This window comes from Cottoperca gobio, chromosome 5 (genome assembly GCF_900634415.1).
Source record: "Cottoperca gobio chromosome 5, fCotGob3.1, whole genome shotgun sequence".
Taxonomy (NCBI): domain Eukaryota; kingdom Metazoa; phylum Chordata; class Actinopteri; order Perciformes; family Bovichtidae; genus Cottoperca; species Cottoperca gobio.
Genome location: NC_041359.1, coordinates 1,411,183 through 1,430,944, shown reverse-complemented (window position 1 = coordinate 1,430,944; position 19,762 = coordinate 1,411,183). Strand labels below are relative to the sequence as shown.

The 19,762-nt window shown below is 41.9% G+C and overlaps 1 protein-coding gene across 2 annotated transcripts in view; it reads left to right on the top strand.

Annotated features, from left to right (window-relative positions):
- LOC115008088 (receptor-type tyrosine-protein phosphatase gamma-like) overlaps positions 1 to 19,762 on the top strand; it is a 377,770-nt gene that overhangs the window by 270,150 nt on the left and 87,858 nt on the right. For both annotated transcript variants that reach the window (XM_029431375.1, XM_029431374.1), the window contains exon 6: positions 14,965 to 15,031. In XM_029431375.1, coding sequence (XP_029287235.1) covers positions 14,965 to 15,031 — 67 coding nt within the window. The remainder of the gene's footprint in view (positions 1 to 14,964; positions 15,032 to 19,762) is intronic.

Below are 19,762 nucleotides of genomic sequence, written 5' to 3'. Positions count from 1 at the left end.
GGGCGCCGGCCTCAGAAGTGCATTTTTCTTTATTCATCCAGGTGCCACTCGCTCTCCTGCCCCGCTCACATGCTTTAGTTTGTATTCGGTGACCTGAGAACACCGCCTCACATTGTGTGTAGCTGTGTGTGTGTATACAAGAGGCACGCCCAACAGGTTTTTATGTTCTGAAAAAAAAACACAGACTGTATGATGAATGCCAAACTCAAACTCAGGTACAACACCCACATATTCACACGCGTCTCTGCAGATCTGTGTGTGTGTGTGTGTGTGAGTGTGTGTGTGTGTGTCTCCCGGGCCTGCTTGTGTTGACGCTGATGAGTCTTGTTGAGAGCAAAGCTCTCCTCCTGGACTGATGAGCTTTAATGTTTCCTTTTCGGGCTGTACTGTACTACAGCTGCCTCCCACACAACACTCCACAGAGAGAGAAAAGACGTCAGCGTGTGTAAGTGGTTTGGGTTTAACAGTTAATTCTTTATTCTATTTTCATTAAAATGGCGGAATTCTAAACAATATATATTTACCTAATAGAATTGTTGCAAAAACTACAAACATCAAACTGCATTTCTTGTTATCATTAAACACATTTTTATATCCAAAACATTATAATCTGGAACACCTTAAAACTGCTTTGTTGTCTCTTCTTGTGAACTCAGTGAAGTGTACTCCATGCGACATCCGAGCACACTTCTGGTTATACAGTGTCTGGGCTTGCCTGGCGCTCCTGTGGCACAAATGCATAAAGGGTGGGATGAGAAAGAATACACTATCACACATTATAGGTGGGAGCGTTAGGGGGCTCTCTCCATCAGAACGTACTGACACTGGGGATCCTGTGGAGAGTTGTCTGGGGCGCAGAGTTTAAGATATGAACACAGCAGCTCAAAAGTACTGCCAAGAGCAGAGGACGACTCTTTCCCAACTTGAATTCACGTTTTTGAACATGTTGAAGAAGCTGCGGTTGTCATGTATTCTGTGCATTACTATTGGTGCCAACAAAAGGATCCATTCAAGTGACTTATTGTCACATTCACAACAAGAAATTCCATCCATCGTCTACCGCTTATCCGGGATCGGGTCGCGGGGGCAGCAGCTCCAGTAAGGAACCCCAATCTTCCCTTCTGGCTCCTTTCAACGTAAAGGAGCAGCGGCTCTACTCCGAGTCTCTCACGGATGGCTGAGCTTCTCACCCTATCTCTAAGGGAGACGCCAGCCACCCGTCTGAGAAAACCCATTTCGGCCGCTTGTACCCGTTATCTCGTTCTTTCGGTCATGACCCAGCCTTCATGACCATAGGTGAGGGTAAGAACGAAGATCGACCGGTATATTGAGAGCTTTGCCTTCTGGCTCAGCTCTCTTTTCGTCACAACGGTGCGGTAAAGTGACTGTAATACCGCCCCCGCTGCTCCGATTCTCCGGCCAATCTCTCGCTCCATTGTCCCCTCACTCGCGAACAAGACCCCGAGGTACTTGAACTCCTTCACTTGGGGTAATGGCTCATTCCCTACCCGGAGTAGCCAATCCACCGGTTTCCTGCTGAGAGCCATGGCCTCAGATTTGGAGGTGCTGATCCTCATCCCAACCGCTGCACACTCGGCTGCGAACCGATCTAGTGACTGTTGAAGGTCACAGACCGATGATGCCATAAGGACCACATCATCTGCAAAGAGCAGCGATGAGATCCTCAGGTCACCGAACTGCAACCCCTCTCCTCCACGACTACGCCTCGATATCCTATCCATGAAAATCACAAACAGGATTGGTGATAAAGCGCAGCCCTGGCGGAGGACAACATTCATGGGAAATGAGTCCGACTCACTGCCGAGTATCCGGACACAACTCTCGCTTTGGGCGTACAGGGATTGGATGGCCCTCAAAAGTGACCCCCTCACCCCATACTCCCGCAGCACCTCCCACAGTATCACCCGGGGGACCCGGTCATACGCCTTCTCCAGATCCACAAAACACATGTAGACCGGATGGGCGTACCCCCAGGACCCCTCCAGGATCCTTGCAAGAGTAAAGAGTTGGTCTGTTGTTCCACGACCAGGACGGAATCCGCATTGTTCCTCTTCAATCAGAGGTTCGACTACTGGCCGAACCCTCCTTTCCAGTACCTTGGAGTAGACTTTACCAGGGAGGCTGAGAAGTGTGATACCCCTGTAGTTGGCACACACTCTCTGATCACCCTTTTTAAATAGGGGAACCACCACCCCGGTCTGCCAACCCCTAGGCACTGTCCCAGACTTCCACGCAATGTTGACGAGGCGTGTCAACCAAGACAGCCCCTCAACACCCAAAGCCTTCAGCATTTCTGGACGGATCTCATCAACCCCTGTGGCTTTGCCACTGTGGAGTTGTTTGACTACCTCAGTGACTTCCATCAGGGAAATTGACGATGATCCCCCATCAGCTTCCAGCTCTGTCTCAACCATAGAGGGCGTGTTAGTCTGATTCAGGAGTTCCTCAAAGTGCTCCTTCCGGCGGCCGATAACCTTCTCAGTTGAAGTCAGCAGGGTCCCACCCTTGCTGTACACAGCTTGGATGGTTCCTCGCTTCCCCCTCCTGAGGTGCCGGTTGGTTTTCCAGAAGCACCTTGGTGCCGACCGAAAGTCCTTCTCCATAGCTTCTCCGAACTTCTCCTACACCCGCTGCTTTGCCTCTGACACGGCAGAAGCTGCCGCCCTTCTAGTCCTTCGATACCCTGCAACTGTTTCCGGAGTCCTCCCGGATAACATAACCCGGAAGGACTCCTTCTTCAGTCGGACGGCTTCCCTGACCACCGGGGTCCACCACGGTGTTCGAGGGTTACCGCCCCTTGAGGCACCTAAGACCTTGAGACCACAGCTCATCACCGCAGCTTCAGCAATAGAGGTTTTGAACATCGCCCACTCAGGTTCAATGCCCCCGACCTCCACAGGGATAGCTGAAATGCTCGGCCGGAGGTGTGAGTTAAAGATCCCCAGGACAGGGGCTTCCTCCAGACGTTCCCAGTTCACCCGCACTACCCGTTTGGGTTTACCAGGTCTGTCCAGAGTCTTCCCCCACCCCTTGAGCCAACTCACCACCAGATGGTGATCAGTCGACAGCTCCACCCCTCTCTTCACCCGAGTGTCCAAAACATGCGGCCTCAGATCAGATGATACGATTACGAAATCGATCATTGACCTTTGGCCTAGGGTGCTCTGGTACCACGTGCACTTATGAGCATCCTTATGTTCGAACATGGTGTTTGTTATGGCCATTCCATGACTAGCACAGAAGTCCAACAACAAACGACCGTTCGGGTTTAGATCAGGGAGGCCCTTCCTCCCAATCACGCCTCTCCAGGTGTCTCCATCGTTTCCCACGTGTGCGTTGAAGTCTCCCAGCAAGACTACGGAGTCCCCTACTGGAGCCCCCTGCAGGGCTCCATTCAGGGTCTCCAAGAAGGCCGAATACTCAGAACTGCGGTTTGGGGCATAGGCACAAACAACAGTCAGAGTTTTCCCCCCCATAACCCGAAGGCGTAGGGAGGCGACCCTCTCGTCCACCGGGATAAACTCCAACGTAGCGGCGCTCAGCCGGGGGCTAGTGAGTATCCCCACCCTGGCCCGACGCCTCACACCTTGGGTAACTCCGGAGAAGAATAGAGTCCAACCCCTATCCAGGAGTACGGTTCCAGAGCCAAGACTGTGCGTGGAGGTAAGCCCCACCAGATCCAACTGGTAGCGATCCACCTCCCGCACTAGTTCCGGCTCCTTCCCCCACAGAGAGGTGACGTTCCACGTCCCCAGAGCCAGCCTCTGCTGCCCGGGTCTGGTCCGTCGAGGTCCCTGACCATCACTGCCACCCGTGTGACAGCGCACCCGACCCCAGCGGTTTTTCCCATGAGTGGTGGGCCCACAGGATGGATGGATGGGAGGCACCACGTAGCTTCTTCGGGCTGTGCCCGACCGGGCTCCGTGGAAAACCCGGCCACCAGGCGCTCGCTGTCGGGCCCTCCCTCTGGGCCTGGCTCCAGATGGGGGCCCCGGGCTTCCTCCGGGCAGGGTCTCTCCTTTCTTTTCCCTTTCTTTCATGAAGTCGTTTTTTTACCAAAAAAAACAAGAAAACAAGAAACAAGAAATTCAACAAGTAAAAACAAATATAGGGATAAAATATATATACAATCTATAAAGGCACTCAGACAGTGCAGACCTTTGCTAAGGCTGATTCCATAAGTAAAAAATCTGTCCTGTGATTCAGATCCGCTCGCCAAACAAACAAACAACTACAAACTGAACAGACAACACAACCTCCTTAATGGGTGTAACACATTTAATGAAATAGGCTGATATATATTGGTGGTGGACAGTTATTGCAAAAAGAATAACCTGCATGTAAACAGAAATGTATTAAATGTATGTGCATAATGAGAAGTAATACACAGATACATCAATGTAAACAGGTTTTAAAACAGTTAGTGAAAGTATATAAAGGTAAGGTGACGACAAGCATCTGCTGTTAAATACCAACATAGTGCCATATATATACAACAAAGAATAATTTATAATGCCATCAATTACTGTATTTTATTTCTAAATTTAATAAAAAGATTAAATCAGTTCGATTTGATTGTTTGACATGTTGCACGTTTCTACACGAACTCAAACACACAAATAAAGTAGGATTTTCAAAGTAATACTTGTATTTCTTTGAGCACCACTATAAAATCTAACCCAAACAATCTGATCACATCAAGCTGTAGATATCAAATTATAGTGACAATTCTCATGTGTCATTTTTCAACAGTCTGGCGCTTGTTGAAGGAGAAGAAGGTCATTTAGATTCCATGAGTAAAGAGAGATTTTGTTGTAGTTGTAAATTCCATTTTAGTCACACTTTTACATTAAAGACATTTTATGGACATGAAGTCTTCGGTCAAATTTTTTGCCTGTTTCAGTGAACAATTAAACACTAACTGATGCTAGAAACACTGGTGTCAGATTCATACCTCACTCAAACGCACCATGATGTGACTAAATTAACTCGCAGTGTTTTTGCTTGCAGTGTTTTAGCATGTATCACTGTTGGGGATTTGAATTGTGTAATGCCATAGTATGTTATGTAAAAACATTAATTTCATGCTTGCATTAAATTGCAGTAAAAGCCCAAAGTAAAAGTAAATCCTGGTGCTGCACAAGCTCTTCACATCTACACAATAAGGCAACAATTGCTGAAGCCATTTCATCCATTCCCACACTTATAATGTCAAGTTGAAATAATATTTCTATTTCTAGAGGAATTGAAGAAGTCTTGCTGTTGATCCAGATGGCTTCATCTGTTATCTATTAATCATCTATTAATTCATTAGTCCATATTTACTGAGGTTTTATTTACATCGGCAATGTCAGTAACTATGTGGTGATGGAGAGCCATACGTAAATTGTAATCAGCTGAGAAACAAACAAAAAGCATTTTTTTTTGTAAATCGAAATCAGTTGAATAAAAATAAATAAATTACTGTTTCATACTTCGCTTCATGTAGTCAGAAAAAAATATAGATTGGGTTTCACTGATGAAAGCAATAGTGTCCATACAGTATGGGTATGTGATAAAAAGGCTAAAAGCGACAGAAGATGTCACACGTCTCTACATCCTTCTCTACGCGTGAAACATGTCTGCTGTGGTCTGCTGTGACTAATCCCCTCGGTGAACATATACAACGTGATGCAGTCCAATACAATAACACAGTTAACGATAACTACTTAATATCTGTTTGAACAAAACAGTATGCCTTGAATTTGGGGAGGAATTCATTTAATTACGTGGGCCCTTAATCATGCAATTGCTTCTAATGTCCTCATCCTTCCATCTCTAATTCTGTGTCAACACGGTGAGCCTGTCTTGTTTTCTTTTCCTCCTGAGTGAGCCCCCATTCATTTGTAAGCTTTTCTCTCGCCTTCCATCAGTGTGTTTCTGCAGGGACTTCACTGTTGCTCCTGTGTCATGTATTAATTAAATCATCACACTCATGTTACAGGACAAATCGTGCCCATCATCTCGGCTGGGCTTGGGAATCACGCTTTTATGGCCCGGCATTCCATTGCACCGCGTCCTCTGATTGAAATAGATGGCAGTGGTAAACAGCTATCATTGCCCTTTTATTTGCTTGTTTACAGCGCTGCATGCCTCCACTGTGTTCCACACACTCAGCTAGAGGCAGCAGCATGCATAACTGAGGCCCAGCTGGGATGTGAATCACTTGGAGCATCAACTCTATTTTTTGCTCTTTGTTCCTTAAGTTAAAATGATTTTGGGAGCATCTGTACTTCATTTAATATTATAGAGTAGAGTGCGAGGCAGAAAAGGGAGAAGAATTAAGAAACAGAACAAAGAGAATGAAGGAAAACCTTTTAGTTTGGACACATTGAGTCATACACACTCTGCTGAGTCTATTTAGACAAGAAGTAGGAAGGAGGAAAACAAATCTAAAGACACCTGAATGTCACAGATTGATATCATGGAAAAGATGGTGAAACATGTAATGCAGTGATTGTTGATCGCTACGTCAGCACTATCCATGCAGGAGGCACAACTTTAGAAGAGCGATATCTGCACAACCACACTTGAATGTGAGGGAAAGGCCTCCGTCACAGAGGGCGAGACACAAATGTTCATGATAAACACGGGACACAATGAACGGTACAACAGTGCCCACCTTCGGCTTTTATTATGATGCACGCAAAAGTGACACAGTTGTGTCGCTCTGGCGTTGCAAAGGTGTAGTGTGCGGGGATTTCCCACATTGTTTAGCCTGAGACCGTACTTCTAAGAAGAAACACAGCTTGGGAGGATCAGAGGATCATGAGGTGACGTTATTATAGAGCCACAAAGTCCATGTAGACAGGAGGTAAGGGTGGATGGATTAGTAGACAAAACATCAGAACAGATTCATTTTTGAAAATTGTCTAACGGTTTTGGAAGGTCCCGCCGATAGAGGCATCAAATCAGATGAGGCTTCTTCTTGTTTGATTTGCAGGACTGTAAATTTCAGTATTAATGAATGCATATAGAAGGATTCACAAATGCATTTTTTAAATGACTCTCTCCACAAATAAATATTCTTCAATGTAAACAAAAATAGTTAATGTTTTACATAAATGTAAAAAATGTATCCACATATGGAAAATGACAATTTATTACAATTCACAAATGTATTTATGATACACTTAGTTCTGGTTCAAATATATGTATTTTAAAAGTAAAAACATATTTGTATGTTGTGACAAACTGTTAAATACAAACAGTTGAACTTGCATTTACAAACTGCTTTCCGTGTGTGAATATCTTTCATTTTCAACAGGGAATTATCTGTAGCCAATCAGATGTCTCCTTCCTTTTAAGCAAATAACATGAGTGCGCCCCCTTGAGGGTATGATTTAGGTCATGAACAGGTTTTTTACCTCAAACCTTTTTAGCAGTACAGTAATACCTTGGAACCAGATGGAAAAGAGTCCCCCGGAAACTAGTCAGACAGCTAGCTTTGGCGAAGTGGTCCAAACATTTGACTTGTGTACCACACTGTTGAAACAATCACACGTGGATAGATACGTCTGTAAAGATCCTCTAAAGTATCCAAACAAAGGGATAGAGCAACTGGATTGAGGGTTGCATCCATGATGTTTGAGGTAGGACTACCAGCACCCGGCGTGTTACTAGCTGACAATAGCTAAATTAAGTTGGCAAGTACTTACTAACTTTGGCTAAAGTTTTCATGTAGAATCAATGCCTTCGCTTGTAGTGTCAATGTTACAATTAACTATTTTGTCAAAGGAGACAGGACCAGCCTGCATGATGTAAGAGCAATACCCTCGTGGGGGAACGCTCATGTGATAGGTTGAAAAGGAGGGAGACATCTGATTGGCTACAGATAATACCCTCTTAAAATAAAATGTTTGAATCGAGCAACGTCACGCGAGTTCACACATGACAAGCAGTTTGTAAATGCAGGTCGGTATATGAATTAAATGTTTTTGTAAATATAAATATTGATGTTGCTTACTTCACATATGTAGTTTTTTTATTTTTGAAAGTCGGGCTATCTCAGGTAGCCATAAAAGGGGTTGGGGTCGTAAACGTGAGCAGTTTGTAGCTTAATATTGTTCCTTCAGTTTCTGCTGGTGTGTCCTATTACAGAAAGCAGAATATTCTGTAATAATGTGTAGTTTCGGTCACCAATATCTGCTACAGTATGAAGACACTCTCAATAAATCCAGTCCTAGATATATTCATTCCTAGACATCCTTGAGGTTCATTCGAATTAGTTCCATATTTTGAGGGCTGTTCCTCACTTTAAAGGTAGCAGTGTCAAAGTGGAGGTACTCAGCAGGCGTACGAGCAGCATGATGAAAGGTATAATTTGAAGACATAGGAGACCTTATATCATTCATTCTGCTCTTAATCCAATACCCCCCCAAAGATGGTAATTAGGCAGTATATGCTAACACTGCTAAACCACCACTGAACTGCTTCCAATTCAGCACAGTGCATACCACTTGAGGAAACATTAGCCTCAGCGAAACAGAATTCATTACATGTAATTTTTTGTCTGTTGTCTTACAGCAATTTGCCAGGAATATTAGAAGATATCTCATTACCGATGTTTAAATCAAATACGTCTTTGTTCTCATCTGTAATGGGGTGATGAAAGGCAAGGTTCCCTGTGCTCTGTCTTTGCCGTCCCTTCCCTGCGTGACCGCAGCCCTACTTACACACCATCGCTCAGACTGAAGAATCGACTGCCACTGTCATCGGCCTCCTCCATTTCACAAAAAAAAAGGATCCCTTTATGCTGATTTTGAAATGTGATCCTTCTCCTATGCAGGACAACAAGGGCAATGAAACAGAAACATGTTTCTGCAACATAATAATGCTTTGAGGGTTTTGCATTGCTTGTAGTGATGTCCAACCTTGTGTGCTTGAAAATCAGAGGAAAGAGCAGAACAACATGTTCATAGGAAAGGGACTGTAGCAATGAACAGTCGTGTCCCGGCTCACTCTGGCGTTATCTGTCCATTTACTCCCACCGCCAAAATGCATTTGCGGTATACTCAGAGTATTGGAAGAGCAACCGGAAATCGGCCAGGAGCAGGCGGGTAGTGGAATAGCCTTAGTGGCGCTAGCTGGGTTAGCTTAGCTCCCCTCTTGGTTCTCTCCACTCTCCTCTTGAGAGGTCCCCCGGCACTTGGTGGTTTTTGGTTTGGCACTGTCAGGGTGGTCAGAAGATGAGGTAGATGGCGATTCTCTCAATCACCACGCTTCCTTCTTCGATGTTGATGAGTGTCTTTCTGTCATAGCCATATGTACTCCAGTTAAAAAGAAGACAAAAAGAGGCATTGTTTCACATTTTCAGTAAAGCTGCCTATACTTTTTATACATCAAAGTCATCTAAACCAACAACTAAGCAACTATTCTGTCTCACACAATCACTTAGTTGACACCTAGCTCATCAGGGTCCCAGATAAAAGCTGCTCATGTGAACACAAATGCATTTTAATGTGAATAAGAGTTACTGGTTTACTCGGTGATGTTACACAAGATAATTCAACATGCTAAGTCTACTTCTAAATCTAAGAATATCCAAAAAGCCTAAACTCATATTGTCTAAATCTGCGTAATGAATGAGAGACTGCTCAACCTGTATTCTACATCTATTTAGTAATCTAATCCTACTGTATGCATGACTATCGATGTATTAGGATGTTTGGATAGAGAGATGAATGGATGGATGGATAGAAAATGACCCAAAAGCACTTCAACTCATAAATATTCAACTCAAATGTATTCTACTTACTTACTGTGATGCTGAATATCATAGTTAGTTATTCAGCATTAATGAGAGATGCAGTCAATGAGCCAAAGACTCAAGTCAATCTGCAGAGCCCTGAAGCCCCTCCCCTGCTACTACAGAGCGCTGTTTGCTTCTTTATTCAAAGTGTCCAATTTTTACCAAATTCGACACTGCACTTCCTTTGGTCGCAAGCAATAAGTCGTGAAGTAGTGTGAAGTGTGAAGTAGATCGGATGAACGGTTCTCGAGAAACGCGAAGGACACACATGCCCACAGACAGACAGACAGACAGAGATTCCTTTCTTTATAGTTAGATTAGTAACTGTGCACTCCAATGTGTCTTCTTTGAAAGAAGTCCAACCATTACATCCATTACACCATTGATTTATCCGCAGTCTGCGCTGCCAAAGGCAAGAGGGGGGAGATGGGTCTCTGTAAGATACAGAAGGAGGTGAAGGAAGTCAAGAGAAAGAGGATACATAGTGAGGGATAGTGGATGGATAACAGTGGGAGGAAGGGACGGCGATGAGAGAGAGAAAAGTGGCGAAGGAGAGAAATATGAGAACATGTCACGTTGTACCACGGTTTCTTTTTTCTGATTTGTCACTGCAGTGGCCTGTCCCTGGAGACAAAGAGGGAGATGGAGCTGTGGGGAGGAATGAAGAGACAGAGCGAGAGATGCAGGATTTGAAGAAGGATAAAGGGGTAGATAGAGAGAGAGTAGGACATTGTGATGTGAGGCCCGGTGGCTGAGGATCTCAGGGGACGAGCCTGTGGGCTTTCAGAGACAAACATTAATAATGAAACACTAATTCCCTCTGTCCTCCTTTCTTTCTTTCCTCCTCACTGTCTCTCTATATGTCATTTTCTCTCTGCGTCTCCATGGCCGCCTTTATTTCTATTAATGTTCTTCCCTTTACACACACACTTTTTTTCTGTCATGCCTTGTACCAAAAACAAGCTTTTTATTGCAGTTCCAGTTATTAACTTTTTCTGCTATTTCAAAAGATGAAACAATAAACGTGGGCTGTGTGTGTGTGTGTGTGTGTGTGTGTGTGTGTGTGTGTGTGTGTGTGTGTGTGTGTGTGTGTGTGTGTGTGTGTTAGAAACTGTGACTAACATTACCACTATTAAACTTGTTCTACTATTCTCAGGTTATTTTCTCGTTCACTTCCTTTATCAGCTGTGCAAACCCATGTTGTCCATATGGGTCGATCACATAGAGACTAAAAGAGATAGAAATATTTTCCAATGGAACATCGTCTGGCATGCACTGCTAAATCGTCACACACCTTTTTAGTTGTTCTTAAAAGGTTTAATACTTTAAACTTTTTTTGGCTCAATTTGTCAAACACACTCTTCAGACAAACACTCTATTTGCACCTGGTATTAACATTTGCTTTTAACATTGCATTGAGGATAAGAAAGGTTTGGCCAGACTCTGGAGGTGGAGGGGAGCACATAAACTGCAGAGGAAATATAAGAGAAGCAAATACAGCAGCATCACTTCAGGTCTATCCATATTGCTATATTTTGAAGGATTAGTGTTAATTTACCAATGGCGGGAGCCAAACTGGCACAAGTAACATCAAGCTTCTCCACTGGATCTTATCACTCATCACATATTGTTAGCATAGCTAAGGAGGTTAGTGCACGCCTGTTGCTGTTCCTCCCCTCGCACTTTGTTGCTCTCCGTTGAGAGTATCCCATACCATGTCCTTTGACACAAGTCTGCCAGCTCAGATTTGAGCAAACTAAACCCCTCACCAGTACCATTTGTAAATGCAGTTTATTCAGATACGTTATAAGGTATACAGAATCTTATGTTAGAACAAGTCATTTATCATTTATACTTGTGATTTAGTGGATACAGTATACAAGTGTGTATATCAGCTTGTGTGGGTCTAAACAACATGCAGTTAACAAATCTGGGACGAGCCTGCCGTGCAGGACAATCACACATAGTCAACACAAAGGCACTTCTGTTGACAGACACATGCCCTGCACCTGCAATGCTTTTTGGAAAGAGGCAGGAATTCGGATTAATTCAATATTAAGTGCATGTCAGTAGTATGTCACCAAACCTTTATTCAAGAACAAGCTGATATCCTCGTGTGGGAACTGCAGAGTCACCATGAGTGAATGGGCAGCACCTTAATGAAGCCACACATTGAGATTGAATTGAAAGAGATAATACATTAGGTTAGCATGTGTTGCTTTTGTCCAAGAAAAACTGTTTCCCAGTGGAGGAAGAAGTGCAGTTCTCCTGGGCAAACAACCAAACAGAAGTTGGAAGTGAGCAGCAGGGACAGTTTGGATTTGGGAGAGGGGCCTCTATCTATCATTGACATCTAGAGGATGTAGCTACCTCCATAATCAGCTCATCATGCATCACGACACTCAGTAACATTTGTGTGTCGCACAGCCTTGTGAGTAAATCAATTGAAAATGTATTTGTTTTTCCAACCTATTAAGGAAACTGTATCAAATTATTAAACATATCATCCACAAACATGTGTTGCTTTGGGATAGGGTGTGTTTATGTGCTTGATGGAAGAGCAGAAATAGTTTTTTTTTAAGGTCCAAACAGGCAGGCAGTGTTAACACAAATCCTAGTAATCCTTTCAAATTCAACTTGACAATTAAATCCAGGTGTGTTTCCATATCCAGGAGATAAGAGTCCGTGTAGAGTCTAGAGTCTAAACTACACACAAGAAGCTGTGTCTTGCTGTGTACAATAGAACACCTCTTTAAGGGGTGAATTGAATAATCCAACCAACAAGAAATACATGCATGTATGTTTCTTTGCCTCTGCCTGTATGGAAGCATTTGGTGGACTAAATTAAAATTAAAATGTTATCTCACAAAAGCATTTTGTGTCATTCCACACTTATGCATTAATTGGGACAACATATTTTTTTACGAGCGCATTTAATTATTTGACAGTATTTAATGAAAATGGAAATTCAATTGGATATTTTACTTCAAATGACATTTTCTACTTTATGGTTGAGTATATTGAACTGTGAAAATGGAAAAGCATTGTGCTCAATTACAAAATGTACATTTCAATGCTGTCACAATGTTTCCCTTAGTGAAAGCAAAGTTAATTTGCATTTTCAGATTATAGCAACCAGTGGGACTAAGTACGCTGGTACAATAGTCAGGTTACCCTGATGTGCTGTTTCAGTACTGTGACCAGTTCTGAAGCCCGACTAAAATGCCTCTAACAACTGGTGAGTGGAGAGACAGTTTTTCAGCTTCTTGAAATTGTGTGTTCTAAAATTTCGGCCTGGAAGGGCCCATTAAAGAAAGGTCTATAATTGGAGAGGTCATCAACAATCCTACCAGCTTTTGAGGATGAGAGTATTGAAAACTGTTTTCAGTTCAGAAAGAACAACAGCACAGGGAGTTGATAAGTATGGTAATGTGTGGTCAGAGTACACATAGGCATTTTTAAGTAAATAAGTGGGAACAGGTGGTTGAAGGTGAGTTTAGAGATGTAGTGGTTGTATTGAATCTGGATTGGCTAATGGAGAAGGACACAAATTGGGAAAATTGATGGGAGCAGAGTTTATGTGGCTATTAATATCTGCAATTTTGTAGATGAAGAAAACTAACAAATCCATTGCATTGCTAAGTGGATGGTGGTATTAAGGGGTATTGGTAGGCTTTAAGACCTTATTGATTGTGGAGAATAGGGATGTGGTGTTACTGGAGCCACCATTTATTAGTTTAGAATAGTATGATGGCTGAGCAGCTTTCAAGGCATAATTGTAGTTGCTCGTATATTTGTAAATGAATAGTGAGGCCTGACTTTTTGAATTATCTCTCCAGCTGACGGCCGTACATTGTAAAGATGGGTCTTTCACAGGACACCCTGGTAGCTCACTAGATAGATATCATTAAGGATGAGTCCTTACCGCAGTGGCCCATGTTTGGGTCCGACACAGTGCAATTTGCTAATTGTCATCCCACTGTGCTAGCTATCCATCTTGTCTTGGTCTTGCTCACTGGCTGGGTGGTGGGAAGAATCTGCGGACAGCGATCGTCTCGAGGTTAATCCAATCCCCATGCTTCCTTATCCGATGTTGATGAGTGTATCTCTGTCATATGTCACACGTGCTGCAGTAACAAACAAGAAGAAGACGAAAAGCGAATATTTCAATGGGTTCTAAAAACAGGCATGTGTGTCCATGAAACATTTCCACTTTTATAGTTGGAAATGTCTTTCTATAAAACAAGTGACTGTGACTTCAATCAGAGTAACATGTCCTCATACCTAAGAAACAAACAGGTAGTTGTTATATAACCATAGAGGGGGCCGATCAGAAAAACTGAAACCAAATCATTTTGAGCTTTCATATTTGATGTTTCGGAAGACAATATGTAAATGGTAAAATGCACCAGCATTTAAAGATTTATATTTTTTTTTTATGATTTGGTTGTATTGATTTCCAGCCTCCATGACAACAATGAAGCACTAATTAAAGACAATGAAAAGCCTGTGTTTCTATGACATCCAACCCTCTGAGGTCAGATGGAGAGGGCCTCGGAGAGCTTGTTGATTGCTGCTGTTTGTTCCTCCTAATTACACTACGCTTGTTTTCTCAGCATCTCCTCTGTGCTTTTGTACTCTTTTACCCTCCACCTGTCACTTGTATCACCCTTTTCTTTCTTCTGATTTAGCAAAGATGTAGGGTAGTACTATTGTTAGTACTAATCATGAGTGACCAAACACGCTTTATTTCTATTTTTAAATATTTATCTAATTAATGTTTTATTCAAGTTAAATGGACATATTTGCAGACAGTCGTACATGGGTTGTAGTGCATGAAGCAGCAGAGGGTATACTGTAGTATATGGTAGATCATATTAACAAACACAAAGATACAAAAAGGAATAAAGGTAAATAAGACATTTCTTATCATGAAATTCACCAATTCACATTTAAAAATAGACATACATGTATGTAAAATACAAATAGCATTAATATTTGTTGAGACTTGAACAGAGACTAGAAAAACAATACAAATGTATCATGTCTGATTTAAATATTACAGATCATATAAGTAGTGTGTGTAACCTTTAATGTATGCAGTGATGTTTTCATGCCATGTGACGATCACTGTATCTTTTTGTGGTCCTCAGGTGGGAGGAAAGGACAATCCTGCTGTTGACCCCATAATCCATGGTCTGAAAGGTGTGGTCCATCATGGTAAGTGGCAGTCCCAGAACCCAGTCACACAAGGATATTGATTTATAAGAGAGCCAGGATTGCAGGAGTTTTGATTTTCTGAATGTATATAAACTCATTAGTTTGCATCACCCTGGTTGAGTCCAGCCCTGATCCTTGATCATCATACAGGATTTGGAATCTCCGCTCATTAAATGTCACAGGATTAAGGGTATTTGGATATTTTGGTCATATTATGTTCGGATCCTAAGTTTTCAGAGAAACAAGCTGAGCAAACATTTGAGGCAGCGTCAGAAAAAACACAAATTTTTAATGCGTCACTGCTTTGTTTAGTGTTTTCACCGGTTTTAATCACTGCTCCGTTTGTTTTGAAGAGACAGCTGCGGATAATTTGGCCACAGGCAAAAACCTCCTGAACGATGAACAATGAAGGAATCCTAACTGGAACTCTAACCCATGATCCCACGCTACTTCACTTTTGTTACAGTTTTGATTAAAAGTCCCCTAGCGGTAGAACATTACATATTGTGCGTTTTGAAGTCAATACCACAGGTATCCAGAAGATATAGGAGACTTGTCAGTAGTATTGCTGAGCTTCTGTCATCAGCCTCCAGCCTTTGGTCGACCTGCTATTACGCACTGTGTGTTGAAATACGGACTTTAGTACCTCATCAGTCCAGGATTCAGTTTACTGTATTTACTGGGATTTTGTTAAATCAGTTTGCAGCAGTTAATCTGGAAAGCCTTATTAAATGTACAGCTGAGGAACTGCTGCTGTCAGCCAATGAGGTTAGAGCATTGTGAGGACTTCAGATTCATTCCGTTTAACTCATTCCATTCAATTTGCAGCTGCATTTATCTGCAAATTATTACAGCAGAACAATATTCCTGTCGTGAGCCATGATATATTTGAAAACTGAACGAGACCAAACCCGAGTGCAGACTAGCTTTGCACACTGATATAGTATCTGAACTGTAAATGTGCTTTGCTAATTTCCTCACTGTACTCGGGAAGGGTGTATTAGCATGGTAAATTAGTTCTTCTAACAAAGGCCTTATCACTCTGAGCTATTACCACAGAATGTACATGTGTTTGTAAAAATGGATTGCAACAACTAAAAACTCCAAAGGTAAAAGGAGGGTACATTAAGGTAATAGTAAATTATAAAAAAATAATTTCTGAAAAGAAGTAAACATTAACATAAACCTAAATTGATCCAATATAAATATTGAAATGGAATGAAAGAGGTCTGTCATACAAGGCCGGCATGTGTGCCCAAGAATAAAATATATATATATATATATATATATATATATTAGGGCTATCAAGCGATTAAAACAATTAATCTAATTAATTACAAGCTTTGTGATTAATTATTCTAAATTAATCAAAATTAATCACATATATCAATATTTGCTGTGAGAAGCATTTCAAAATATTCAAATGGATTTTGGAAGATGAGTGAATCAATGAGTAGCATTATAAACTTAAACGTCAACATGTCTTTTATTTCAATACTATTTCTCCAATATCTTGTTTGCCACAATTATATTAGACAACACAGACCAACAGTTTGACATAAAGTGCCATTTCAAATCTGGCATAATTATCATCTTTCATTACACAATAAACAATATGTTTAAAAGTTGTGTGATCTGACGCCATCTGTAAAACCTCCGTTATCCCCCTGTCCTCTACCACCTTCAGTCCATTGCAATACATTTCCTAATGGAGTTGTTAATGTGTCTCAGGTAGACCGACTCATTCTGCATCTGTCACTTTAGCATCAGCGGCGGTGCTAGCTAGCTCCGAGCTAGCTGCTAAGTGCTTTGCGTTGAGGTGATATTTCAGTTTATTAAATGTAAACTTTCCATTCACTGGGCCAAGTAACGTTTTCTCATCCGCTTCCATCATGTTGACGAGGCTGCTGTGGCCGCGCTGCGTTGGTGACGTAAAGGGTTAATGGGGGGGGGGGGGGCATCTAAGAGCAGGATTAATCTGCGTTAATGTTTTTGTCACGTTATTTCTTCTGTGATTAATTAATTGAAATTAACTCGCTAATTCGACAGCCCTAATATGTATATAATAAAAAGCAAACTTCCTATTCCTAAATAAACCCTCAGTTGTGAAAATGCAGTACGACAATAGTACAATACTTCTTTGTCACGAACCACGGAGCGAAAAAACACAGGATCCAAAATACGCAAGTCAAACAGCGACGTTCAAACAGAAAGATCTTTTAATCCAAAATCCCATTAACAAGAAACATACACTTGATTAAGTTTACAAGACAAACTGGTACAAGACAAGGGGAGACAGGACTATTTATACTTGAGGTAAGGGGACACAGGTGACAACAATCAGGAGTGGGGCAGACGATCACAGAAACTGTAAAACACACAAGGCAGGAAGTTAAGTAACCTGGAATGAGAGGGAAAGGTGAGTTTCAAAACAAAACAGGAAGTGCAAGACGACACTAGACAAGCGTGACTGTAACTTAACATAACGTGACCTGAGAGGTATTACACACTGAACATGAACTAAACTATAACATAAATACATGACATTAAATAATCTGACGGGACATGACATTCTTCTTACAAAACAGAAACGTGCCTTATCCCACTGAACTAGCATTGGTACTTTTATGTAGGACATGGAAATTACAGCATGGTTCTGTTTTTTTTTAATCATTTTTGGGCAATCATTATTTTGTAAAACAATAACACACAAACTACAAAAGTTACTTGCTGAGATCTGGGAACACAATAAATAAGTCGTACAGAGCAACTTATTTGAGAGAAAACACAAGATATTACCCAAACTGTCTAATGTCCATATCTATCACAGTTTACAGACCCACTTTATGTGAAAATGGCAAACCTAGGTCCTGAACCAAAACAGAGCCAACAGTGAGCAGAAGTACCATCTTATCATGAAATGAGTTAAACTAACTCTTGTCCCAGTGCACTTTTAATCATGGCCTCAGTTTTATTAAATACTTTTTTCTGGTTATCAGAAACAGCAGTCAAGAGACACAGAGGCTGCAGCTTCTCACTTCCAAACACAGCTGCCATGAATGACAGTCTGAGCAGCTTTATATAGAACATCAATCTGCTCAACTACAGTAGGCGGAGTGAGTGCCAGGTCCACACATGAGCAGTGCTTTGGAGGAAGTCCATCTGCACTGTTTTTATAGATTTTTATTTGTTGCTGAGTTTTTCCTTGCTGCAAGGATCTAGGGACAGAAGGGGTCGTTGCTGTACGGATAAAAAGTCTTTGAGGCAAATGTATCATTTGTGATATTGTGCGAAATAAAAAAATGTTTTATTTGATTTGACATATGGAGAGTGTCAATTGTTATTTTAATTCACATTGCCATTAGTTGAGGCCAGAACATGATGTTGTACACCAAGGCAAATATGCTCAAAATGCCCCCTCCCTCTTAATATATTGATAAATAAATAAAATGCCAGAAGAAGAATCCATTGCTCGACTGCTGTGGGTCGATACAAGCGATGTCAAACAATCTCTCTATTCCATAACTTTCAAATGTATAAAAAAATGGAAAACTGGAATGTAATGAGTGTTAGGTACGCTATAGTGTGATGAAAAGAGATGACTGAAGAGGCTGCCCACCCAAGGTTACTTGTAAATATGTAAATAAAAACAACAATTTGCTAAACCTTGGCCGCGATATCTGGATATATAACTATGCATAGATTTCTCTTTATATTATTATACTTACAAAGTATACAAAGAAGGCACGTGTAGATGGTGGTATGAATATCTGATGTATAATATTTGATCAAACTTTAACTGCGGGGTACTCTAACTTTGATCATATTCCTCATCAAAAAGTCTTAGCCTTTTGCATCATTTAGTGGCTCACACAGGCCTCCAGTATATTCACACAATAAGTTAGGACTTCTGGGATGATTCAGTGTTTTTATTCCTCACATAACAAATTAGAAGATTTTACATGGTGTTTTGTTAGCACTGTATGCCCTCAGTCAAAAACAGTTGTCTCCTGCACGCAGCCCTAAAGTGCATCCCTGTCATGATCAAAACATTTATCCTAAAGCAATGTTCTGTCTTGTCCCCCCCAAAGGGCCCCACTCGCCTTGCAACAATAGTATGGCTTCAGAATGAATTTTAGAGCTTCAGCATACACAAATAAAACTTTGATGAAGCCCCACTGCATGATACTTGCACTTTATCTCCTGCTCAGCCGTCTTGGAAAAACTACTCCGCCTCCATAATTCATCTAACACAAAGACCACTCAAGTTCAATCAAGGCCACGCTCCAATCTCCCACAGGGAAGGTGGTTCGCTAATTTGCTCTCTCTCCACCAGTGCTACTCTATGGAGCAGCGGGTGGTTAAATTTTTCACAGCGCTCTCCTCTCTTGTTGCCGGGCTTGTCTGGCGGACACACACCGCAGGTCTGACTCCTCTGTCTTTGTACCACATCGCCTTGTTGCATTTTACATAAAACCTCGCTGGAACAAATGCCCTCTGACTAGTTAGCTAGTGAGCAGCTCTGTGGCATCCCTGTGAAATCAGCCTGGTTAAAATGCTGAGTCTGATTTACATAGTGGACTCGAAAGGGTTCAGCAGCGAAGAGAGGAGCCCATTGTCTACACAGGGCTAGTAGGTACTTTGGAGGCAGATGCAGAGACTGATAATGATTTGGTGAGATGATAGAAAAGACGGAAGGCAGAAAGGAAAGGAGGAGGAGGAGGAGGAGGA